This window comes from Eubalaena glacialis, chromosome 5 (assembly GCF_028564815.1).
Source record: "Eubalaena glacialis isolate mEubGla1 chromosome 5, mEubGla1.1.hap2.+ XY, whole genome shotgun sequence".
Classification (NCBI taxonomy): domain Eukaryota; kingdom Metazoa; phylum Chordata; class Mammalia; order Artiodactyla; family Balaenidae; genus Eubalaena; species Eubalaena glacialis.
The window spans coordinates 30,542,794-30,568,133 of NC_083720.1; the positions used below are offsets into that span (position 1 = coordinate 30,542,794).

The 25,340-nt window shown below is 37.4% G+C and overlaps 1 protein-coding gene across 1 annotated transcript; it reads right to left on the bottom strand.

Moving 5' to 3' along the window:
* Positions 1-492: 492 nt before the first annotated feature.
* LRIT3 (leucine rich repeat, Ig-like and transmembrane domains 3) lies at positions 493-24,904 on the bottom strand. The gene is made up of 5 exons (XM_061191153.1): positions 24,871-24,904; positions 24,618-24,752; positions 21,414-21,886; positions 3,006-3,311; positions 493-1,616 (listed from the first exon to the last, which is right to left on the bottom strand). Exons 2-5 carry the CDS (start codon positions 24,731-24,733, stop codon positions 493-495), a joined length of 2,019 nt encoding a protein of 672 aa, XP_061047136.1. The 5' UTR covers positions 24,734-24,752; positions 24,871-24,904.
* Positions 24,905-25,340: the final 436 nt, after the last annotated feature.

A 25,340-nucleotide genomic window follows, 5' to 3' on the forward strand; every position in this document is an offset into this window, starting at 1 on the left:
CCTACGAGGCAATGGCAGCAAGTGTGCACAGCAAATGCCATAAAGCACTATGAACAAGAATGAACATCAAGGCTTAGCTCATTATACTAAACTTTCTTCACTGCCCAAAAAACTATCTTTTTAAAATTCAGAGTTTACTTTTTATGAATATTTTCACATGAATTTATTTTTAAGAACTAAAACATTATCCTAAAATATATTATTAACTTACTTAGCACTACCCTAAAAATTATTTCTGTGTACATTTTCTCCACAACAAAAATCAAAATTATTTGTCTTTTCAGTTCAGAAGTCTCATGATTTTTTTAAAGCACATTTAAAAGCACTCCATTTGTGATTTTCATGAAGGATATGAAAGCGTCCAAAAGTCATCCAAACAGAGGGTCAACTATACCCTTAGATCCTTAATTTTGTGAAAGAAATTTTGTGGAGCTCACATTTGCCTGAGCTGTAAAACCTTAGCAATAATACTCTGCTCTAGAACCCTCACTTTTAAAAGTCATGAGATTCCACACTTGACCTAGAGCAAAGCAGCAGTTTTTCTGAATCGTCTCTGGGCCTTCGCGTCCAAAGTTCCCCTACACTTTGAGACCGGGGGGACAGCGTTTCAAATTGGATATAAGTCTCTTTCGCCAAATCATCTTCCCAGAGGGAGTCTGACTTACACTGAAGTTTGCAAACTTTGTACAACAGGAAAAAAATCAATGGCAAGACAACAACACAGGCAGCACCACTCACCACCATAAGGAAAGACCCTTGAGAATCACCTTCTTCTTCAACTCTGTCAGTAGAAAAGGTGATACATTGGTCTTTCTGGGGAGGCATTCCTTTTGGACAGACACATGCTATATATTGCCGATCAGGCAACAAGCCACTTATGGTGACTTGGTTCTTGCTGGAGTCTGCATTAAGCAGTAGCAGGTCCTTCTCACCATACTTGGAATACAACACAGTCACTTCCAAATTCTGCGTGGTGTTAATGGTGTTCCACATCAAGATCACGCTTTCTTCGGTTTCGCTGACTACCTGGAGATTTTCTATTGTGGCATTCGTTTCCATCGGTAGGGCTTGATCCAACAATGCCAACTCTTCTCTTTTACTTGCACTAGCTGGGGGAAGCTTACCGCTACCCATCTCCACCTTGACATTTCTTTTCCCATCTGGGTGGAGTGACTGACGGCTGGCCATGGTAGTACTTGTAGATATTCTAGTGCTTGGAGTTGTGGTTGAAGAAACAATGGAGGAGAAGAAAGGAGATAAGGAGAAGGAAGCAGTGGAGGGAGGAGATGAAGTAGAAGTAGGAAGAAAAGTGGAAGAAGCTGGGAAGGAAGAAGAAGAGGAATAAGGCCAGGGAGACGATGATGAACCAGGTAGAGATGCAGATGTTCTAGATCCCAGCTGGACCTCTTGCTCAGGGTGATCCCCAGTTCTTCTTTCAGAAGTTTCTGATGATACGGTGGTCATGACAACACCAACCACTGTCACAGTAACCACAGCTTCTGACATCCCAGCCAAATTTTTGGCCTTACATTTGTAATCCCCAGCATCCATGTAAGAAATGCCTGTCAAGCTTATTATGGACCATCTGACTCCCTCCCCTGGAGATTCCTGAATTACTGGAAGAAAGAAAAATGCATAATCTGTGAGATAAAAGAAAGAAAAGATTCACGCAACATGCCAACTCAAAAGGCAACAATTTCTGGTTCTACACGCATACCTCTCACATAAGCCAAGAGGGAAATGGCACGCTGCAAGTCTCTGATTGCAGGTGATGGTTCTGTAAATGGTTTATATGGAAGTGTAGGACATTCTGGGTGTCATGAAGTTTCTATGGGAAATAGTATTTTAAAAAGACATGGGGCTGAGAATTAAGAAACTTTGGCCTTAGTAAACTTTTGTTTACTAAGTAGTATGTGATTCTAGACAAGCCAATTAGTGTCTTTAGGCCTCTGTTTCCACATTTTTAAAATAAGGAGATAAGACAAAGTGATTTCAAATATCCCTTCCAATTTTAACCCACTGTGATTCTGTAAAATGTTTATCACAAGACCTTACTTAAATATTTCTCAAAATATTTTTTCATTGTAATAAAGTGTTAACTATTCACATAGTCAGAAGGCATAGTAGACCATTTTCTGGCATGGAGGAGTCATAATTTCTATTCTTATCTTTCACAGTATATTTAATTTAGATAAACAAGTAAACAATGAGGTTTTTTATTTATGGAATAATACATAGTGTTTGCAAAATTGGAATTTTAATTTCCTAAACACTAAAATCTGAACATATTTCCTTTCTGTCTTGATTTCTGAAGCTTTCTGAAGAATAATAATATGCACAGAGTGGTATTTCAGTAGCCCAAAATTTAACTCACTACCTTAAACTGTGGGCTTAGGCCTTGACATTTTTTTAAAATTCTATCAGGTTTCATTATTTCAGCCTCAATTTAAATTTAATTTGGAAGAGTTTTTAAAATATATCCCTTTACTCATTAGAATATCACTATTGAAACTAAGGCCAAAACATTGATTTGGTCATAGTAGGATCTAAAAACCTGTGTAATCAATATTTTTAAAAATTACACTTTTTGCCTCATAATAAAGTTCCTATGTAATTTATTATTTGAATAATCATTCAAAAATAAGAAACTTGTTTGAAATTCCCTTGAAGGAAATTGTAATTGTTATACATTTTAAAGTGAGCAGTATCCAAGATGATGGAGGAAAGATAAAGACAAAGGCCTTATCTGCAAGCATCCATCCACTGCATCATGTTGTTTTCCATCTAAGAAGGAAATCAGTGTGTCTAATTTCATCTACATAGTTAATCAGACAAACTGAGGAAAATATTAATCAATAAAGTGTACCTTTCAAATTTCTTCCATTCAACAATCTTAGCATATTTTATTAGAAATAAACTAGCCAATCTCAAATCATACAAAAACATAAGATTAAGTTCAGTCATTTGTAAACTCCTTGTTTCAAAGGCCTGAATTAAGAAGATACCTGTATAATTAACTGGCGAGCTGTCTGGTCTGGTCCAGGTGAGCTGCGGGGTAGGGTAGCCAGTGGTATCACACCGCAGCAGAACGTTACTGCCCAGAGCAGACGTGATCTGGGTGGCCGAGGTCATCACCGATGGCTTCAGACACTGCTCCAGCTCAGCCCGCTGAAATGAAATCCCTGTGAGGCGTTCCGGTTCACTACAAACCATCAGTGGATCGAGAAGTACTACCACAGGGTCGGCGACTTTTGACAATGCCATTATTTTGGAAATGTGACAGTCACAGAACCATGGGTTGTCCTGCAGGCCTAGACCAGAAGGGAGGAAAAGGTTGATAAAGGTTTTCCTGATGACTTCTGTTTACATCACAGCCTCGTGGGATGGCATTTCTGCACTGTGGCCCTAAAAACATAAGTGCTTTGAAGGATCAGAGTCACCTCTCTGTCAGTTTTGCTCTGCACTCCAGCCACCTAAATCAGTATATCTTGTCAGTTCAGATCATTAATGATTATAGCTAACAGTTATGGAACATTTACTCTGTACTAGGCTCTGTTCTAAGCACTTACCTGTATTAACTGATTTAATCCCAACAATTCTATGAAAAGAATATTATTTCCCCATTGTAAAGATGAAGAAGCTGAGACACAGAGAAACCAAATAACTTGACCAAGGTCATTTAGCTAAGCAGTGTCAGAGTCGAGATTTGAATCCAAGTACCAAAGAATGACATAAATACAGCGATAGATTTCTAGGGTGCCATGAAAGTATTTATATTATTATAAGTATTATTATAGGGTGCTGCAAGGCACCTAACTCAGCCTGCAATATGTCATGATTTTGTGTGATTTTAAGGCATATTGAGGTAGTACAAGTTGTTGTAGCAAAAGTATAGAGTGAGATGCAGGCAATGTTAGGAGACAAGATTGGAAAAACTGGTAGAACATGGCTTGGCATGAATGTTACATGTGGTGGCCATGGAGGTGCACTGCTCAAATCCCCTTTCAAGAGAGGATCAGCCGCAGGGAATACAGTTAGCTGACAGCCTCCAGTTGCAAATGCCTTCAGGATCTGCCTCAGCTTTCAGAACTGTTAGCCAAAGTGTTGTGTCCTTCAAAGAGGCTATCAGTGAAAGCTTAAAGAAAAGTGAGAAAAATGTTATTGGAAACTAGAGGAAAAGGCACCATTGTTATGGAGTAGCAGAAGGTTTAGCAACACTATCACCTGTGGTTAACATGGGAAGTAGAAAACGTACTCAATGAAATGAATGTTCTGACTAAGGATATTTCTACACAGTGTTGAAACTGCTGCTTGGTGTCTCCTTTCTGCTTATAGTAAAATGTAAAGGAGAGACAACAGCTAAAGGAATAACTGTTAAATGTAAAGGAACTAAAACTTGCTAAGTTCAATAATAAAACTGTTTCTTACACCCAGCCTCTCCAAAATTCTCAGATTAAGAAAGGGCTTCAGAATAAAAGTCAAATCCATGTGGGTGGTTCTATACAATTAGTTGCTAAGATCTCAGAAGAATCTAAGATGGTGCTTCAGAGCATTCAGTCAGACAAAAATCTCCCTAAGGATCTTAAGGGTGATGTCCCATACCAGCTTTACATAAAAAGCCCAAGGTTGGAAAAGATTCATCTCAAAAAGATTTGTGGTTGTGCAGTGAATTATACATTGATTTGTAAGGAGAAAAGACAGAACAGCAAGTTTAAAAAAATCTAACCCTGGTGGAAGATTTAACTGTCCATTCATAAAATCTAGATTTCTGTTTATGCCTATTTTTATTAAAACAGCATTTTGTGAGTGGTTCATATTTCTCTGCCAGTATTGGTAAAGTTTGCTGTTTTTATTATCTTCCATATTAGAAACTTCTTTTCTTTCATGGGTGAATTACCTTGACCTTCTTCCTCTTACATTTAGTTCTGTGAATCTATGAGCAGTTCTCTAATACTGATTTAAATTCTACTCAACCTGCCAACAAACATCAAATTCACTCTGTCATATAATAATTAATATGTGTAGGGACTTCCCTGGTGGTGCAGTGGTTAAGACTCTGCCTGCCAATGCAGGGGACACGGGTTTGAGCCCTGGTCTGGGAAGATCCCACAGGCCACAGAGCAACTAAGGCCATGAGCCACAACTACTGAGCCCACATGTCACAACTACTGAAGCCCACGTACTCTACGGCCCATGCTCTGCAACAAGAGAAGCCACCACAATAAGAAGCCCATGCACCACAACAAAGAGTAGCCCCCGCTCACCGCAACTAGAGAAAGCCTGCATGCAGCAATGAAGACCCAACACAGCCAAAAAATAAATTAATTAAAAAAAAAATTGGGGGCTTCCCTGGTGGCGCAGTGGTTGGGAGTCTGCCTGCCAATGCAGGGGACGCGGGTTCGGGCCCTGGTCTGGGAGGATCCCGCGTGCCGCGGAGCGGCTGGGCCCGTGAGCCACAATTGCTGAGCCTGCGCGTCTGGAGCCTGTGCTCCGCAGCGGGAGAGGCCGCGATGGTGAGAGGCCCGCGCACCGCGATGAAGAGTGGCCCCCGCTTGCCACGGCTGGAGAAGGCCCTCGCATAGAAACGAAGACCCAACACAGCCATAAATAAATAAAAATTAAAAAAAAAAAAAAATTTGTTTTAATTGCTTAAAAAATAAATAAATAAATAACATGTGTAGAACGCTTCATACTTTCAAAACACTTTGAGTTGGTATGTCAGATTTTTTCTTATAAGATAATAACAAAAACAGACTTACAGATATAGAGAAGAGACTTGTGGTTGCCAAGGGGTAGGGGAGGTGCAGGGGGAGGACTGGGAGTTTGGGATTAGCAAATGTAAACAATTACATATAGGATGGATAAATAAGAAGGTCCTATTGTATAGCACAGGGAACTATATTTAATATCCTGTGATAAACCATGTGAAAAAGAATATATATATGTATAACTGAATCACTTTGCTGTACAGCAGAAATTAGACACAACATTGTAAATCAACTATACTTCAATAAAATTTTTAAAAATAAAATAAAATAATAACACAAGATGACAGTTATTGGTTGCTTCCTATGTGGCAAATACTGCACTTATCAAGAATTGTAAAGGGTCGACACTTTACCCTACTTTAGGGTGACCAACTCATCCCAGTTTGCCACCATTTTATGGATATTGGAGGAAGATACAAGATTCCTAGTCAAAGATGAAGAATAATTTATTAATCACAGTTCTGGAAGGAGACATTATCTTTATTATATTGGGTAGTAAGCGTATCTACCCTTTGCTCTGCAGGGAGATATAGCTCTGCTTTCCAAAGTGGTATCTCTTGAAAAGACAGTTTAGAACAAAAGGCAGTCACAGTGTCTACCTCTGTTCACAAAAGAAATGTGAGAGACAATGGAAAAGAGAGAGACCATGCTAAAGCGTTTGTCTATCTCAATCCTCACAATAGCATGAGGTGGATAATATTAGTATCATCCTCATTTTAAAGATGAGAAAATGCTCAGGGAAGTAAGGGAATCTGCCCAAGGTCACACAACCGGATGCAGTCAGGATTTGAACCTTGATATCCTGATCTTAAAGCTCTCATTCTCAACAACTGTGTATATATTTTATACTGACCTTGGGAAGCTAGTATGATTCTTCCAATTTCATACCAGACATTAAGGCACAAAGAAAGTACTGCCTTGACTTTGTAAGTAGCTTAGAGTCCTAAGTCCCACGTGTTTGAGCCTCCTAGTCTAATACTTCTTCCACCATAACTCATCTCTTTGTCACCTAAAAACATCTAGAGCATGGGTGGCAGCTGTAAGTGCTGTCATCTACAAATAACAAATGTTAAAGTAGCGATGTCTGGAGCATAAATGTCTATAAAGGGAAAGATCAAGAGCTATAAAATTAACATTTTCATTTATGCTTTGAAACTATTATAAAAATGTGTTAATGGTGAAACAAAATTCTTTTAAAAACAAATCCAATTGGTTATATCTAAAAGTTATGTAAACCAGGAGTAAATATTTTTAAATCCCTCAAAAATAAAATATTTATTCAAGCTATGAAATATCTAAGGTCAAGGGTACAACTTTTAAAGCCTGAATAATAATAGTAATCTGAGGGCTGAACACATTCAAGTGTTTTTTCTTCTGGGGACAAAGTACAAGAACTCTCTGAAGTTAAACTATTACCTGTACTGCATTCCTTCAAGGCAAAGCACCAACCACAATCAGCAATTTGCATTAAGTAATTTATTTTATATAACTATTCTTGGATGGGGCAAAAGAACTTTGCCTTGTCCCTTTTCCAAAAGGGTAATGTTTTTCATGCATCACAGTAGTTGGATGTGCTATTCTTTATGAAAAGTCAGCGAGAAATTCTAGTACAAAATTATTCTGCAGACTATAAGCTCTTGAAGGCAAAATCCATGCCTCAGTCAGTTTTGAGGAGGCAGTTATACTTAACAATTCAAAAGGGAAAGTAAAGTCTTTCCAACAAATGGTGCTAGAACTACTGGACATCTTCTTGGGAACAAATAAACCTCAACCCCTACCTCACACTATACTCGAAAACTATTTTGAGCTGGGTCACAGTCATAAGCATAAAAGCTGAGAATATAAAGCTAAAAACTGAATATAAAAGTTAAAATTATAAAGGAAGAATATCTCTGTGACCTGTAGGTAAGCAAATATTTCTTAGATGGGACACAGAAATCACTAACTATAAAAGGAAAAACTGATAAATGGGATGTCATCAAAATTTTAAACTTTCTGAAGGGCGGAGTCAAGATGGTGGTGTGGGAAGACACTGAGTTAGTATCTCCCCACAACTAGGGCACCTGCCAGCCACTGGTGGGGGACCCTGATGCCCAAGGAGATGGGAGGAACCTCAAGTGCACCGCTGGGGGTTGGGCCAAATCTCCTGCGGCGGGAGCTCTGAGTCCGAACCACTGGACCAACAGAGAACCTCAGATCCGAGGGAATATTCACTGAAGTGAGGTCTCATAGAGGTCTTCATCTCAGCACCAAGACCCAGCTCTGCCCAACAGCCTACAAACTCCAGTGTTGGAAGCCTCAGGCCAAACAACTAGTAAGACAGGAACACAAACACACTCATTAAAAAAAAAAAAAATGAGACAGCAAAAAAATATGACACAGGTTAAGGAGCAAGGTAAAAACCTACAAGAACAAATAAATGAAGAGGAAATAGACAATCTACCTGAAAAAGAATTCAGAGTAATGATAGTAAAGATGATGCAGAATCTCAGAAATAGAATGGAGGCACGGATTGAGAAAATACAAGAAATGTTTAACAAAGTTCTAGAAGAACTAAAGAATAAACAAACAGAGATGAACAACACAATAACTGAAATGAAAAATACACTAGATGGAATCAATAACAGAATAACTGAGGCAGAAGAATGAATAAGTGAGCTGGAAGATAAAATGGTGGAAATAACTGCCCAGGAGCAGAGTAAAGAAAAAAGAATGAAAAGAATTGAAGACAATCTCAGAGACCTCTGGGACAACACTAAATGTACCAACATTCGAATTATAGGGGTCCCAGAAGAAGAAGAGAAAAAGAAAGGGTCTGAGAAAATATTTGAAGAGATTATAGCGGAAAACTTCCCTAACATGGGAAAGGAAATAGTCACCCAAGTCCAGGAAGCACAGAGAGTCCCATACAGAATAAACCCTAGGAAAAACACACCAAGACACATATTAATCAAACTAACAAAAATTAAATTCAAAGAAAAAATATTAAAAGCAGCAAGAGAAAAACAAAAAATAACACACAAAGGAATCCGCATAAGGTTATCAGCTGATTTTTCAGCAGAAACTCTGCAAGCCAGAAGGGAGTGGCAGGATATACTTAAAGTGATGAAAAAGAAAAACCTACAACCAAGATTACTCTATCCAACAAGGATCTCATTCAGATTCGATGGAGAAATCAAAAGCTTTTCAGACAAGCAAAAGCTAAGAAAACTCAGCACCACCAAACCAGCCTTACAACAAATGCTAAAGAAACTTCTCTAGGCGGGAAACACAACAGAAGAGAAAGACCCACAAAAAAAAACCCAAAACAATTAAGAAAATGGTAATAGGAACATACATATCGATAAAAACCTTGAATGTAAATGGATTAAGTGCCCCACCCAAAAGACACAGACAGGCTGAATGGATACAAAAACAAGACCCATATATATGCTGTCTACAAGAGACCCACTTCAGACGTAGGGACACATACAGACTGAAAGTGAAGGGCTGGAAAAAGATATTCCATGCAAATGGAAATCAAAAGAAAGCTGGAGTAGCAATACTCATATCAGATAAAATAGACTTTAAAATAAAGACTGTTACAAGAGATAAGGAGGGACACTACATAATGATCAAAGGATCAATCCAAGAAGAATATATAACAATTATAAATGTTTATGCACCCAACATAGGAGCACCTCAATACATAAGGCAAATGCTTACAACCATGAAAGGAGAATCGACAGTAACACAATAATAGTAGGGGACTTTAACACCCCACTTACACCAATGGACAGATCATCCAAACAGAAAATAAATAAGGAAATACAAGCTTTAAATGACACAATAGACCAGATAGATTTAATTGATATTTATAGAACATTCCACCCAAAAGTGGCACAATACACTTTCTTCTCAAGTGCACACGGAACATTCTGCAGAATAGATCACATCTCGGGTCACAAATCAAGCCTTGGAAAGTTTAAGAATACTGAAATCATACCAAGCACCTTTTCTGACCACATGGCTATGAGATTGGAAATCAACTACAGGGAAAAAAACTGTAAAAAACACAAACACATGGAGGACAACAGTGTACTACTAAATAACCAAGAGATCACTGAAGAAATCAAAGAAGAAATTAAAAAATCCATGGAAACAAATGACAACGAAAACACGACGACCCAAAACCTATGGGATGCAGCAAAAGCAGTTGTAAGAGGGAAGTTTATAGCAATTCATTCTCACCTCAAGAAACAAGAAAAGGGCTTCCTTGGTGGTGCAGTGGTTAAGAATCTGCCTGCCAATGCAGGGGACACAGGTTCGAGCCCCGGTCCGGGAAGATCCCACATGCTGCAAAGCAACTAAGCCTGTGCGCCACAACTACTGAGCCTGCTCTCTAGAGCCCGTGAACCACAACTACTGAACCCCGCATGCCACAACTACTGAAGCCCATGCACCTAGAGCCCATGCTCCACAACAAGAGAAGCCACTGCAATGAGGAGCCTACGCACCACAAGAAAGAGTAGCCGCCACTCGCCGCAACTAGAGAAAGCCCGTGCACAGCAACGAAGACCCAACACAGCCACATATAAATAAATTAATTGAAAAAAAAAAGAAACATGAAAAATCTCAAATAAACAATCTAACCCTACACTTAAAACAACTAGAAAAAGAAGAACAAAGAAAACCTAAAGTCAGTAGAAGGGAAGAAATCATGAAGATCAGAGCAGAAATAAATGAAATAGAAACAAAGAAAACAATAGCAAAGATCAATAAAACTAAAAGCTGGTTCTTTGAGAAGATAAACAAAATTGCTAAACCCTTAGCCAGACTCAACAAGAAAAAAATGGAGAGGACGCAAATCAATAAAATTAGAAATGAAAAAGGAGAAATCACAACTGACACTGCAGAAATACAAAGGATTGTAAGAGACTACTACAAACAACTCTATGCCAATAAAATGGACAACCACAAAGAAACGGACAAATTCTTGGAAAGGTACAATTTTCCAAGACTGAGCCAGGAAGAATTAGAAAATATAAACAGACCTATCACAAGTAATGAAATTGAAACCGTAATTAAAAATCTTCCAACAAACAAAAGTCCAGGACCAGACGGCTTCACAGACCAATTCTATCAAACATTTAGAGAAGAGTTTACACTGATCCTTCTCAAACTCTTCCAAAAAATTGCAGAGGGAGAAACACTCCCAAATTCATTCTACGAAGCCATCATCACCCTGATACCAAAACCAGAAAAAGATATCACAAAAAAAGAAAATTATAGACCAGTATCACCAATGAACATAGATGCAAAAATCCTGAACAAAATACTAGCAAACGGAATCCAACAGCACATTAAAAGGATCATACACCATGATCAAGTGGGATTTATCCCAGGGATGCAAGAATTCTTCAATATATGCAAATCAACCAATGTGATACAGCACATTAACAAATTAAGGAATAAAAACCATATGATCATCTCAATATATGCAGAAAAAGCTTTTGCCAAATTAACACCAATTTATGATAAAAAACTCTCCAGAAAATGGGCATAGAGGGAACTTACCGCAACAGAATAAAGACCATATATGACAAACCCACAGCAAACATCATTCTCAATGGTGAAAAACTGAAAGCATTTCCACTAAGATCAGGAACAAGACAAGGATGTCCACTCTTGCCACTCTTATTCAACCTAGTTTTTGAAGCCCTAGTCAAGGCAATCAGAGAAGAAAAAGAAGTAAAAGGAATACAAATTGGAAAAGAAGTAAAACTATCGCTGTTTGCAGATGACATGATGCTATACATAGAAAATCCTAAAGATGCCACCAGAAAACTACTAGAACTAATCAGTGAGTTTGGTAAGGTTGCAGGATACAAAATTAACACACAGAAATCTCTGGCATTCCTATACATCAACAGCGAAAAATCAGAAAGAGAAATTAAGGAAACACTCCCATTTACCATTGCAACAAAAAGAATAAGATACCTAGGAATAAACCTGCCTAAGGAGGTGAAAGACTTGTACTCAGAAAACTACAAAACACTGATGAAAGAAATCAAAGATGACATAAACAGATGGAGAGATATACCATGTTCTTGGATTGGAAGAATCAATAATGTGAAAATGACTATACTACCCAAAGCAATCTACAGATTCAATGCAATTCCTATCAAACTACCAATGGCATTCTTCACAGAATTAGAGCAAAAAATTTTACAAATCGTATGGAAACACAAAAGACCCCAAATAGCCAAAGCAATCTTGAGAAAGAAAAATGGAGTTGGAGGAATCAGGGTCCCCGACTTCAAACGATACCACAAAGCTACAGTAATCAAGACAGTATGATACTGGCACAAAAAACAGAAATATAGATCAATGGTACAGGATAGAAAGCCCAGAGATAAACCCACACACATATGGGCACCTAATTTATAACAAAGGAGGCAAGAACATACAATGGAGTAAAGACAGTCTCTTCAATAAGTGATGCTGGGAAAACTGGACAGCCACGTGTAAAAGAATGAAATTAGAACATTCCCTAAAACCATACACAAAAATAAACTCCAAATAGATTAAAGACTTAAATGTAAGACCAGACACTATAAAACTCTTAGAGGAAAACATAGGAAAAACACTTTGACATAAACCACAGCAAGATCTTTTTTGACCCACTTCCTAGAGTAACGGAAATAAAAACAAAAATAAACAAATGGGACTTAATAGCAAAGGAAACCATATACAAGACAAAAAAGACAACCCTCAGAATGGGAGAAAATATTTGCAAATGAAACAAGAGGCAAAGGATTAATCTCCAAAATATACAAACAGCTCATGGAGCTCAATATCAAAAAAACAAACAATCCAGTTAAAAAATGGACAGAAAATCTACAGACAATAAATGCTGGAGAGGGTATGGAGAAAAGGGAACCCTCTTGAACTGTTGGTGGGAATGTAAATTGATACAGCCACTATGGAGAACAGTATGGAGGTTCCTTAAAAAACTAAAAATAGAACTACCATTCGACCCAGCAATCCCACTACTGGGCATATACCCTGAGAAAACCATAATTCAAAAAGAGACATGTACCGCAATGTTCATTGCAGCTCTATTTACAATAGCAAGGACATGGAAGCAACCTAAGTGTCCATTGACAGATGAATGGATAAAGAAGATGTGGCACATATATATAATGGAATATTACTCAGCCATAAAAAGAAACAAAATTGAGTTATTTGTAGTGAGGTGGATGGACCTAGAGTCTGTCATACAGAGTGAAGTAAGTCAGAAAGAGAAAAACAAATACTGTATGCTAACACATATATATGGAATCTTAAAAAAAAAAAAAAATGGTTCTGAAGAACCTAGGAGTAGAACAGGAATAAAGATGCAGACGTAGAGAATGGACTTGAGGACACGGGGAGGGGGAAGTGTAAGCTGGGACGAAGTGAGAGAGTGGCATGGATATATATACACTACCAAATGTAAAATAGTTAGCTAGTGGGAAGCAGCAGCATAGCACAGGCAGATCAGCTCAGTGCTTTGCAATGACCTAGAGGGGTGGGACAAGGAGGATGGGAGGGAGGCTCAAGAGGGAGGGGATATGGGGACATATGTATGCATATGGCTGATTCACTTTGGTGTACAACAGAAACGAATACAGTATTGTGAAGCAATTATACTCCAAAAAAGATCTATTAAACAAAAAAGAAATTTAAACTTTCTTACCAAAGACTCCATGAAGAAAATGAATAGACAAGTCCCAGACTTGAGAAAATATTCATAATGCATACAACTGATAAAAGACTCATATTCAATAATAAAAAGACAAACAACCTTAAAAAATTATAAAGAAATATACCAATGGACAATAAGGAAATATAAACTGTCAATACCATTACTTATCAGGAAAATGCAAATTAAAATGAAAATGTGATACCACTCCCTGACATATCTACTCCCAAGAATGACTGAAATGAGAAAGACTGACATCAAGCATTGGTAAGGATATGGGGCAAGCAGACTGTGTTAGGGGGAGTGTAAAACAGTATAACCTCTTTGGAATATTGGTAGTTTCTTCTTCTTCTTCTTTTTGTTTTTTATAAATGTCTGCTGTTTATTTTATTTATTTATTTATTTTTGGCTTCGTTGGGTCTTCGTTGCTGAGCGTGGGCTTTCTCTAGTTGCGGCGAGCTGGGGCTATTCTTCGTTTTGGTGTGCGGGCTTCTCATTGCAGTGGCTTATCTTGTTGCAGAGCATGGGCTCCAGGCGCACAGGCTTCAGTGGCTGTGGCACGCAGGCTCAGTAGTTGTGGCTCATGGGCCCTAGAGCACAGGCTCAGTAGTTGTGGCACACAGGCTTAGTTGCTCTGCAGCATGTGGGATCTTCCCAGACCAGGAATGAACCCCACGTCCCCTGCATTGGCAGGCGGATTCTTAACAACTGCACCACCAGGGAAGTCCCTGGCAGTTTCTTAAAACGTTACATATATAGCCATCCTATGACCTAACAACTTCAATCCTAGGAATTTATCCAAGAGAAATGAGAACATATGCTACAAAAAGCCATGCACAAAAATGTTAATAGCAGCTTAATTCATAATAGCTAAAAACTGGAAACAGCTCATGTGTTCAACAACAGGAGAAAAGATGAACAATTGCTACAATCATACAATTGAATATGACTCAGCAATAAGTAACTACCGATACATGCAACAACATGGATGAATCTCAAAAACATAATGCTGAGTGAAAGAAGCCAGGCACAAGAATGCCTCTTAAATGATTCCATTTACATGAAATTCTAGGGCAGGCAAAATTAACCTATGGTAATAGAAGTAAAAATAGTAGTTCCCTGGGGTGGGGGGAAATTGACTGAGAAGGGGCACAGAGGAACTTTCTGGGGTGATGAAAATATTCTGTATATCAAGAGTCCCCAACCCCCAGGTCACGGACCGATACCAGTCCGCTGCCTGTTAGGAACTGGGCTGCACAGCAGGAGGTGAGTGGTGGGCAAGCGAGCAAAGCTTCATCTGCCGCTCCCCATCGCTCTCCATCGCTCTCCATCACTCTCATTACCTCCTGAACCATCCCCCACCCCAACCCTACATCCATGGAAAAATTGTCTTTCATGAAACTGGTCCCTGGTGCCAAAAAAGATTGGGGACCACTGCTGTATCTTGATGAGGGTGTGCATTTTGTGCAGGTATATGTTTATCATCATTTACCAAATTGTACACTTAAAATCCACTGTATGCAAATGATACTTCAATTCCTCAATTTAAAAGAAATTTAAGGAGTTCCCTGGTGGCCTACTGGTTAGGATTCCAGGCTTTCACTGCTGTGGCCCGGGTTCAACCCCGGTCAGGGAACTGAGATCCCATAAGCCGCGTGGCATGGCAAAAAAATAAAATTAAATTAAATGTTTAAAAAAATTTTTTAAATAAAAGAGTGATGTCTCTGGAGACGGACTGTGAAGTTGAAGCTGACTCTGCCTCTTTACCAGCTGGAAAAAGAAGGTGATGACAATTACAGACCCACTTCATGGGGCTGTCCCAAAGGCTGAGATAATGCCAGGCAGTCCTCAGAAGAGTGTCTGGCAAGAAGTAAGCCTTAACTGTGTGAATTTGTTTCCTCCATGCCTAGGAAAGAGCAGGCACACCAACAGAGATTGAGAAGTAGTCGTCGAACTAAATAAAACAATGCCACTTTACAGAATTCTGTGGGAATACTCAAGGCCACCACTGCCCTTCTGGCAAGCCCCTTTCTGAATAGAAGAGCTCTTTTACAATGGAGCAAATTTGGGTACTAGTAAAAAGGACCAAAAAAGCATTTTATACTCTCTGCTACTGCAGGTTTTTTCCTCCAAGATAAACAGTGATAGGCCTTGCATAGTTTGCCTGTGTAAATATGTCCTTATTCTTGAAAAAGAGGCCATGGAAATTTACCTGTATTGCAAATCAATAATCTAGTTTCATAGTTAATTTAAATGTTCATTTGCAGGACACCAGTTTACATTTTTACAGATACATTAAAGGACAATTTTATTAGGTTGATATTTTTATTCACACAGAAGAGAGAGGAAGTAATTGAAGCCTCTCCCTAAATTATTTTTTATTAAATAAATATATGATTTAAAGAGATCAGTAAAATAAGATATATGAGGAACATAACTCTAGTATTATTACATACCTTGCATTACAAATGAGTGGGGAACAGCATGGGTTCTAGAACCAAATGACCTGTATTCAAACCCCAGCTCCATCACTATATGATAAGTGACTTTGGGCAAGTGTTTTAACTTGTGCCTCATTTCTTCATCTGTAAAATGGGGATGAAATGGTATTTACCATGGAGTGAGACTAGAAGAAGTTATATCCATAAACTTTTTGGCCATGAGTAAGCATTCCATCAATATTAGCTATTACTATTTATTATCACAAATAGAATCTGTTAACAGCAATAAACATAGGGCAATAGAAATGAAATGGAAACAGAATGTATCCCATTATAACAGTACAAAGGTAAATTCTACAGGGTACCTGGAAAGATATAATTGCTACAGTTAAACACTGAGTTCCAGAAAATCTAGCGCTGGTTCTTATTACCATATTTTAATGATGAAATTGGAAGACTCAAATATAGTTAAAAATAACAAAAAAGCCAAACTAGAAAAATCTTTCTTTATAAGACACTCACATCTCAGTCACAGCTGCTATGGATTGTTGTTCATCTAAAATCATAGCCTCAGAGACTGTCCACTTTATATTCTAAAGACCTATCACATAAACTCAACATTTCATTACATTCCTATTAGCAAGATGGAATAAATCCTGTCATCTCCATTTTCCAGATGTGAAAACTGAGTTTTCTGTGTGTGATTCACACACATGAACTAGTCTTCTTTTGAGAGGGTAGCACTTCTTTTCCCCTTTTGTTACATAGTAGTCATGACTTTGCTAAGGTCAGCTGCCACACATGGCTGGACATGTTTCAAAATATCTTTTGTTATTTATTATCATGATTACTATCATGATTAAAAAAGTAATGCATGATCATTGCAGAACACTTTGAAAATACAGAAAAGCAAAAAGGTATCAAAGAGAATAGTTAACCAATTAGTGTAACTTTTCAGTCTTTTTCTTTGCAAATTTTAAAATAGTGATCATGCTTTATATACAATTACATAAATTTAATGTTACACTAAAAGTATTTTCACATTAGTTTTTAAAGAATCTGAACCCTTCCTTAACAAAATATTAGCAAACCAAATCCAACAATACATTAAAAGGATCGTACACCATAATCAAGTGGGATTTATTCCAGGAATGCAAGGATGGTTCAACATCCACAAATTAATCAATGATTACATCACATTAACAAAATGAAGGATAAAAGTCACATGATCATCTCAATAGACGCAGAAAAAACTTTTGACAAAATTCAACATCCATTTATGATAAAAACTCTCAACAAAATAGGTATAGAGGGAAGGTACCTCAACATAATAAAAGCCATATATGACAAACCAGCAGTCAACATCATATTCAAGGATGAAAAGCTGAAATCTTTTCCTCTAAGATTAGAAACAGTTCAAGGACGCTCACTCTCACCACTTTTGTTCAACACCATATTGGAAGTCCTAGCCACAGCAATTAGGAAAAAAAAAGGAAATAAATAAAAGGCATTCAAATCTAAAAAGGAAGAAGCAAAACTATCACTATTTGCAGATGACATGATACTATATATAGAAAACTCTAAAGAACCACCAAAAAAAGAATAAATAATTCAATAAAGTCACATGACACTAAGTCAATATACAGAAATCTGTGCATTTCTATACACTAATAACAAACTATCAGAAAGAAAAATTAAGAAAACAATTCCATTTACAATTGCATCAAAAAGAATAAAATACCTAGAAATAAACTTAACTGAGAAGGTGAAAGACCTGTACACTGAAAACTGTAAGACACTAAAGAAATAAATTGAGGATGATACAAATAAATAGAAAGATATCCTGTGCTCATGGATTGGAAGAATTAGTATTATTAAAATGTCTATACTACCCAAAGCAATCTATAGATTCAATGAAATCTAATCAAAATTCCAATGGCATAGCTCACAGAACTACAACAAATAATTCTAAAATTTGTATGGAAACACAGAAGATCCCAAATAGCCAGAACAATCTTGAGAAAGAACAAAGCTGGAGGTATTATGATCCCTGATTTCAAACAATACCACAAAGCTATAGTAATCAAAGGAGTATAGTACTAGCACAAAAACAGGCATGAAGATCAATGGAACAGAATTGAGAGCCCAGAAATAAACCCACATACATGTGGACAATTAATTTACAACAAAGGAGTAAAGAACATACAAAGGAGAAAGGACAGTCTTCAATAAATGGAGTTGGGAAGACTGGACAGCCACATGCAAAAGAATGAAACTAGACCACTATCTTACACTATACACAAAAATTAACTCAAAATGGATTAAAGACTTGAATGTAAGACTTGAAACCATAAAATTCCTAGAAGAAAACATAGGTGGTAACCTCACTGACATTGGTCTAAGTAATGTTTTTGTGGATCTGACTCCAAAGGCAAGGGAAACAAAAAGAAAAATAAACCAATGGAACTAAACTAAAAAGCTTCTGCACAGCAAAAGAAACCACCATCAAAACAAAAAGGCAACCTACTGAATGGGAGAAGATATTTGTAAATCATATATCCAATAAGGGGTTAATCTCCAAAATACATAAAGAAGTCATACAACTCAACAACAAAAACAAATAAACATCCTGATTAAAAAATGAGCAGAGGATCTGAATAGACATTTTTTCCAAAGAAGACATAGAGATAGCTAACAGGCACATGAAAGGATGTTCAATATCACTAATTATTAGGGAAATGCAAACCAAAACCACAATGAGATACCACCTCACACCTATGAGAATGGCTATTATCGAAAAGACAAGAAGTAACAAATGTTGGAGAGGATGTGGAGAAAAGGGAACCCTCACACACTGTTGGTGGGACTGTAAATTGGTACAGCCAACATGGAAGACAGTATGAAGATTCCTCAAAAAATTAAGAACAGAACTACCATATGTCCCAGCTATTCCACTTCTGGGTATTTATCCAAAGAACGCAAAAACACTAATTCAAAAAGATATATGCACTCTATGTTCTTTGCAGCATTATTTACAATGGCCAAGATATGGAAACAACCCAATGTCCAACAATGGATGAATGGATAAAGAAGATGTGGTATATATACATACAATGGAACACTATTTAGCCATAACAAAGAATGAAATCCTGCCATTTTTGACAACATGGATGGACTTTGATGGTATTATGCTAAGTGAAATAAGTCAGACAGAGAGAAATACTGTATCATTTCATATGTGGAATTGAAAAAAAACCAAACAAAATAAAAGAAAAACGAACTCATAGATACTGAGATCATATTAGTGGTTACCAACGGGTAAGGGGAACAGGGGGGTGGGTTGGCAAAATGGATGAAGGGGGTCGATTGTACAGTAATGGATGGTAACTAGACTTGTGGTGGTAATCACTTCATAGAGTATATAGATGTTGAATTATAATGCTGTACACCTGAAACATATAATTTTTTAAAAAGAATCTAAACCCTAAAACATAAAGCTGTTTATCTCCATGGACAATGAAATTTCATAACCCTTTCCCATTTGATCCCTAAGTTCTCATTCAGATTTAACTCACAAGTGAAAAATATTAATGTTCTATAAATTATTTATTTATATTAATATTAGGAACTAATCATTAGAGAGCTATTAATAGCAATTTAGTAATTTGATTTTATTTTCTACTATATGTCTCCATTGGGTAATTTTATTAGAACCAAGAATTGCATCCAAAGAAACTTTTAAAAATATGTAGAGAAATAAAATCTCAATGTTTAAGTTAAGAAAATTTCTAGCCATTAGTCTTACTCATAAGGATTAAATTAGTGACTAGAATAAAGTAAATATATACTACAGTATGGGTTTGCATGGTTCCTATTAGAGTATGTATTTTAAGGACTCCACAACTATTGTTAAATTAAACTAATTTTTTTCTCTAACCCATCCTACAATACCTCTTTTATTTTCTAATCAAAAATGTTTGAAGGACTAGATAGACAGTGGGAAAAACATGAAATAGCTGTGTAAGAAAAATTTCTTTGACCTTTTCTCTATCTTGTTCTTATTATTTGTATTTTTAGTTTCATAAGCACTAAAATGCATATACATTTCAACAAAAGTAATGCTAAAGCAATTTAAGTGTTGTCACAGTACTTTCTCTTTTTTTCAGTTAGAAAATTTTTTATGGAAGTATAGTTAAGGTACAATATTATATAAGTTACAGGTGTACAATATAGTGATTCAAAATTTTTGAAGGTTATACTCCATTTATGGTTATTATAAAATACATAGTAATTCTCTTTTTATCAAAAAAAATCTCAAATTTATCTTGTATTTTATTTATTTTTTATTTCAGCAAATATTTGGCAAGTGATATTGGTAGGAATTTCTGTGACAATTTCTTAACATCTAGTTGCTTCTCATTCCAAAGTCTTATAAGTCATTTCACCGGCCAAACACTCAGAATTTCTTTCATCCTTCTGAGAACTATAACCTCTTCTGCAGCCATGTTGGACATAACTTGTGAAATAACAACACAGCCTTATTGGGTGAACAAAACTTTAGCAAATCAAACTGCTTGGTCAAAGCCTCAGGCTTGTGTCTTATACAAAAGTGGAAAAGGCCTCACTGCCCACAGATACCGCTGAGAAGGGTCTCAGTTCACTGATTTCAGTCGGGCAACCACATTTACTGGGCATTCACCATGTGCAGAGCACCGTGCAAAGCACTGTGGGAAGACACACAAAAAAGAGAGAAGGGTTTGCTAGAAGGAGCTTACATGTTAAAATTCAAGACAAATACCCATAGAACCTAAAAGAAGTTAGGATCAAAATACACAAAACTAATCACAGCTAAACTAAGAGACCAGACCCATTAGGATACCCATTTAGGGCCAGTAAAATAACTGGTGTCTAGACTAGTTCTTTTTAAATTAAGAGTATTTGGAAGATACACTTCCTAACTAATTAAACCAATTAAACCACTGCTACCTCATAAAGATGCAGATGCCCTTCTCCCACTCCTGAAGAGCCTGATGAAGGGCTGAAAAGAGACCAGAGCAAAAGGTTGGCTGTGGCAGAGTATGGAGCACTGGTGTGCTCATGAGAATCAGTGCAGGTTGGTAGATTTTGTCACTCTTCTCCAGGTTCTCTAAGAGCAGCATTAGTCTCTCAGTTTATGAGGCCAATTCCCTTCCCTCCCCCAACACACACAAACATACACTGCTGCCCTCACTCCACACATATGGATGCATACATGCACACACAAATACATGCGTGCTCGTGCACAGACACAAACAGAGCCATTACACCTTACACAGGGCAGATGGGTAAACTGACTAGGTCAAATGATAAAGTACTATTCAATCAAAAGTGCAAGTATAGAGTAAAACAACGAATTCAATAGACATGAAAATACTGCACAACTGAAGGTATACAGAGCAAATTATCTGGATCTGAGAAGCCCAGAGGCTATGAGCTTACCAAGAATAATTCTTCTTGCTGAAAGGTCCAGGCTTCTGGATGATGTTGTAACTAAGTGGGACCAGCTCTCCAGGAAATCTGGCGGCAGTGTGGTTAATCTGTTGCTTGATAAATCCAAGTAGGCAAGGTTCTTCAGATACGTGACCGCCTCGTTTGGCACACTGGTTATTCTGTTATTGTGCAAATCCAGGGTCCTCAGACGGGGCATGTCCCTCAGAGATGTCCAAGGGAAAGCAGCCAGAGAATTTCCATCCAAGCGCAACTCATGCAGCTGCTTTAGGTTGTAAAAGCTGCTAGTGTCAAGGCTGGCCACAGAATTATAGGTCAACCAGAGGTACTGGAGCTCCACCAGGTAGTAGAAGGCCTCGGCGGGGATCCTATGGACAACGGTCTTCTCTATGCGAAGCTTCACAGTGTCCACGGGGAAGTTTGTAGGTACCTCGTTCATATCCAGGTCACTACATAGCACAGACCTAGTGTCACAGAGCAATGGAAGAAAACGTGTGTTCTGAGACTCATTTGAAAAAAATAATACTTACTTGAAACAAGCATCGAATTTTTCATTCCCTACTGGTTTGCACAAAATATCTATTCAGCCTGGCTAAACTGTTCATTAATAATTTGTCAATATCATCACCTTCTTCTAGGTTGAACTTTATGAAATGGTCATTTTTGTAGGTTAAAAACAATCAAATATCAGCAATTTCATGTGATTCAACCTGAGCTCTTTATGTGTCAGGCCTGTACAATACACATCACATCTATCCCTGTATTTAATCATCACAACAGCCCAATGAGTTGAATATTGGGTAATAGGTAAAGGCACCAGCTCTAGAGTCAGGCTGATCTTGGTTTGAATCTAAGCTCTATCACCTACTTTGTGGCCATGGAAAGCCACTTCACCAATCTCTCAACTCATTTTCCCACATGGCACCGTTATGATGATTAATTGAAATGGATGGAAAATTTTACACCTTCCTGGCACATAATAAGCACTTAATGGGTATTTGCTATTATTATCTTCAATCTCATTTTTACAGATAAAATAACTGAGGCCCATCAACATTAGGTAACTTCCCAGGATCACAGAGCTAGTGGTTATACAACCGCCTCTCAGACCCACAACTGTCCAGCTCCAAAGTGCACACTCTTAACCTCTTCAGGAAATGGCCCATTTTAAAAGAATCCCCTACTGAAGTTATAAATTGATCCTTTTAAAGAGGAGCACAAGAGAAAGGAAGGAAAAAAGGAAGGAAGGTAGGAAGGGAAAGGAAACAGCAAGTGCTCATACTAGATGATTAAAATTAAGCCCTATTTTAACAATGTGACCCGTGCATTGCTTTCAGCCTAAGGAATAAACCAGGAACTGCAAGTTTATTTTTTTTTTTACCACTCACTAATTTAGGTGACCTTGAGCAAGTCACATCGTGGTCTTGTTTAGTGGCACGTGTAAAACAGGCATAGAAAAACAAGCCTGTCCCATGTGTGGGTGTAAAGTATGAAAAATCAGAAAATTTAGATTCATTTAAACCTGAAAAAAAAGACCTATTTATCTCCCATTATATATTCAGTCCCACTGGATTGCTGAAAATGAACAATAAAACATTTTGCAAAGCATCATCTAAATTATAATACATTACACATGTAGTAAATAATAATAATAAAATGGTCATTCAGTAAAACACATCACATTAAATCAGTGAATTTTTAAAGCCAGGCTATAATGTAAAGAGAGGGAAGAGGCATAAGCAATGTACTGGTCACGTCATCTCCTCTCTTTAACTTTAGGAGAAGAGCCTATAGCATCATTGGAATTCTCTAGGTACACCTCTCACTCTTCATCTCTATTCTGAATCACAAATTTCAGTGCCACTTTATACCAGAATGATCCGGCTTCTCCTCATTAAGTCAGCGTTCCAGTGTGTTGTAATGGAGGAAAGCCTGGATTGGAAGCTAAAAGACCTAGCGTCTTTGTCAGGCAGTCACTGCAGCAACTCAATGCTGTGACCTCGGACAAGCCATTTAGTCTCTGTATGATTTAGTTTATTCATTTAAAAATGACAGTGGTCAAACCAGATTATTTCTGGAGTTCTTGTCAGGCATAACATGCTATGATTTTTATAAAATCCATCAATAATGGGGCCACCATGAAGAAGGAAACATTTCTGTGACTGTTTTCTCAAAGGGAGCCTGATCTGAGTCATTAACTGCAGCATACTTTTGCCAAGTAGGTCTTTAAATTGTTACATTCTTCTCACTGTCTTTAACCACCTAGTGACTATCTCAGAGATACCAAGAGTTAGTAAATTTTATACAATAACAAGACAAACTACACAAAAATACATGTTAATTATTATTTATTTGTATAAAGTTGTAAGATATAAATTGAGCGATTCTTTTAACAAATTACTCTAAGAGGCTCACTGTTCACTTCAACCGAGTCACAAAAATATCTGATTTTGTTATCAATATCCTCTCCAAAAAAAAAATCAAGGTTTACTATGTTTAGCCAACAAGAATTCTGTTTTGCATTTAACTTCTATCTAAAAGGATTCATGCATATTATAAATAAATACTTATTCTCAATCCACAAGTAGATATTAAAGCAACACAGAGGTTAAGTAACTTCTGTAAGGTCCCACAGTGTCTGCAACACAAAGTGTTGACCCATTTCTTTCAAATTCCAGTACCTTAAAATGAGAAATTCTGATTATGAACCTTTCTAACTTCACTCATGTGATCGTCCTTCCTACTTCCTAAGGTCTATCCAGTTGCCATGAATAATCCTCAAAATGAAATGGAAAACACTGGAAGCAGATGATCTGGGCATGTCACACACCTTCTGATCGGCCCTGCCCTCTTGTGCTTTCTATATTCAGGCTGAACTGGTCACACGCATTTCAGTGGTTTGACCTCCTGCAAGGTTCATTTTTGTGAATACAAGTGCAATGAATATTTTATTAACACGTACTGTGTTTGAGAGTCTCAAATAATTTGCGGGGCTTTGAAGGAGTTAAACTGCTCGAAATGAAAACATGAAGGAGCAGGCAACCAGGATTAACACAATTATGTTAAAGCTTATCTAGATTAAATTTTATCTTCTCTGACTTCTGATCAACAATTTGCTTTCAAAACAAGGCCATCTGGTTTGAGTCCTTTACCTCGGAATCATCAGAACGCTTAGTAGCAAGGAGAGAAGCGTACCTTGATCCCATGCCGTCATCTCCGCCATGATAATCACAGGTGCACCGTGAAGGACACGGACAGCTCACTCTTGCCAAAAAGCTAAGCGCAACGCACAGACTTGCAAAGAGACGCATGGCTCCTTTTAGAGGTTATCTGGACAAAAGGTAAAAACCAAATCCTAAGCATTCAGAAACTGGTGTGCCAGGAGTACAAGCGGCCATTTAGTAACAGCAGATTACACGGGATTAGATGAGATCTGTAGTTACTTAACCTTCAAGTGTATCCTGCAGGGGATCAATCGACCGAGCCTTTGAATATGGTTTCAGCAAAGTAACACATTCTAAGAGAAATGAACATCAAACACATGTCAGAAAAATTTCAATAGTTGTCCATATCTAGATTTACAAGAAAATGCCTGTTAAATCCCTTTCCTATAGAAGTACTTGTTACTACACCTTGAAGATACACATAATGCTCAAAATAATTCAATGTCTTAGCAGATGTTAGAAAACACTGTATATTATTTGAAGGTTATAACATTACAAATTTTACTTTTTGCTTTTTCCAGTATGAATAATATTTAGTTTTATAAAATTTAGCTTTAGAGATAGAAGCACATGACATAAAATTGATTGAGTAATCAACATTGCCACATACTGGTTAGCCCCCAAAACAAACTAAACAGATTCCAGTACCTGGAGTTTTTTAGGCAAGATGCTTCCATCCGTCACTGTCGTGGCA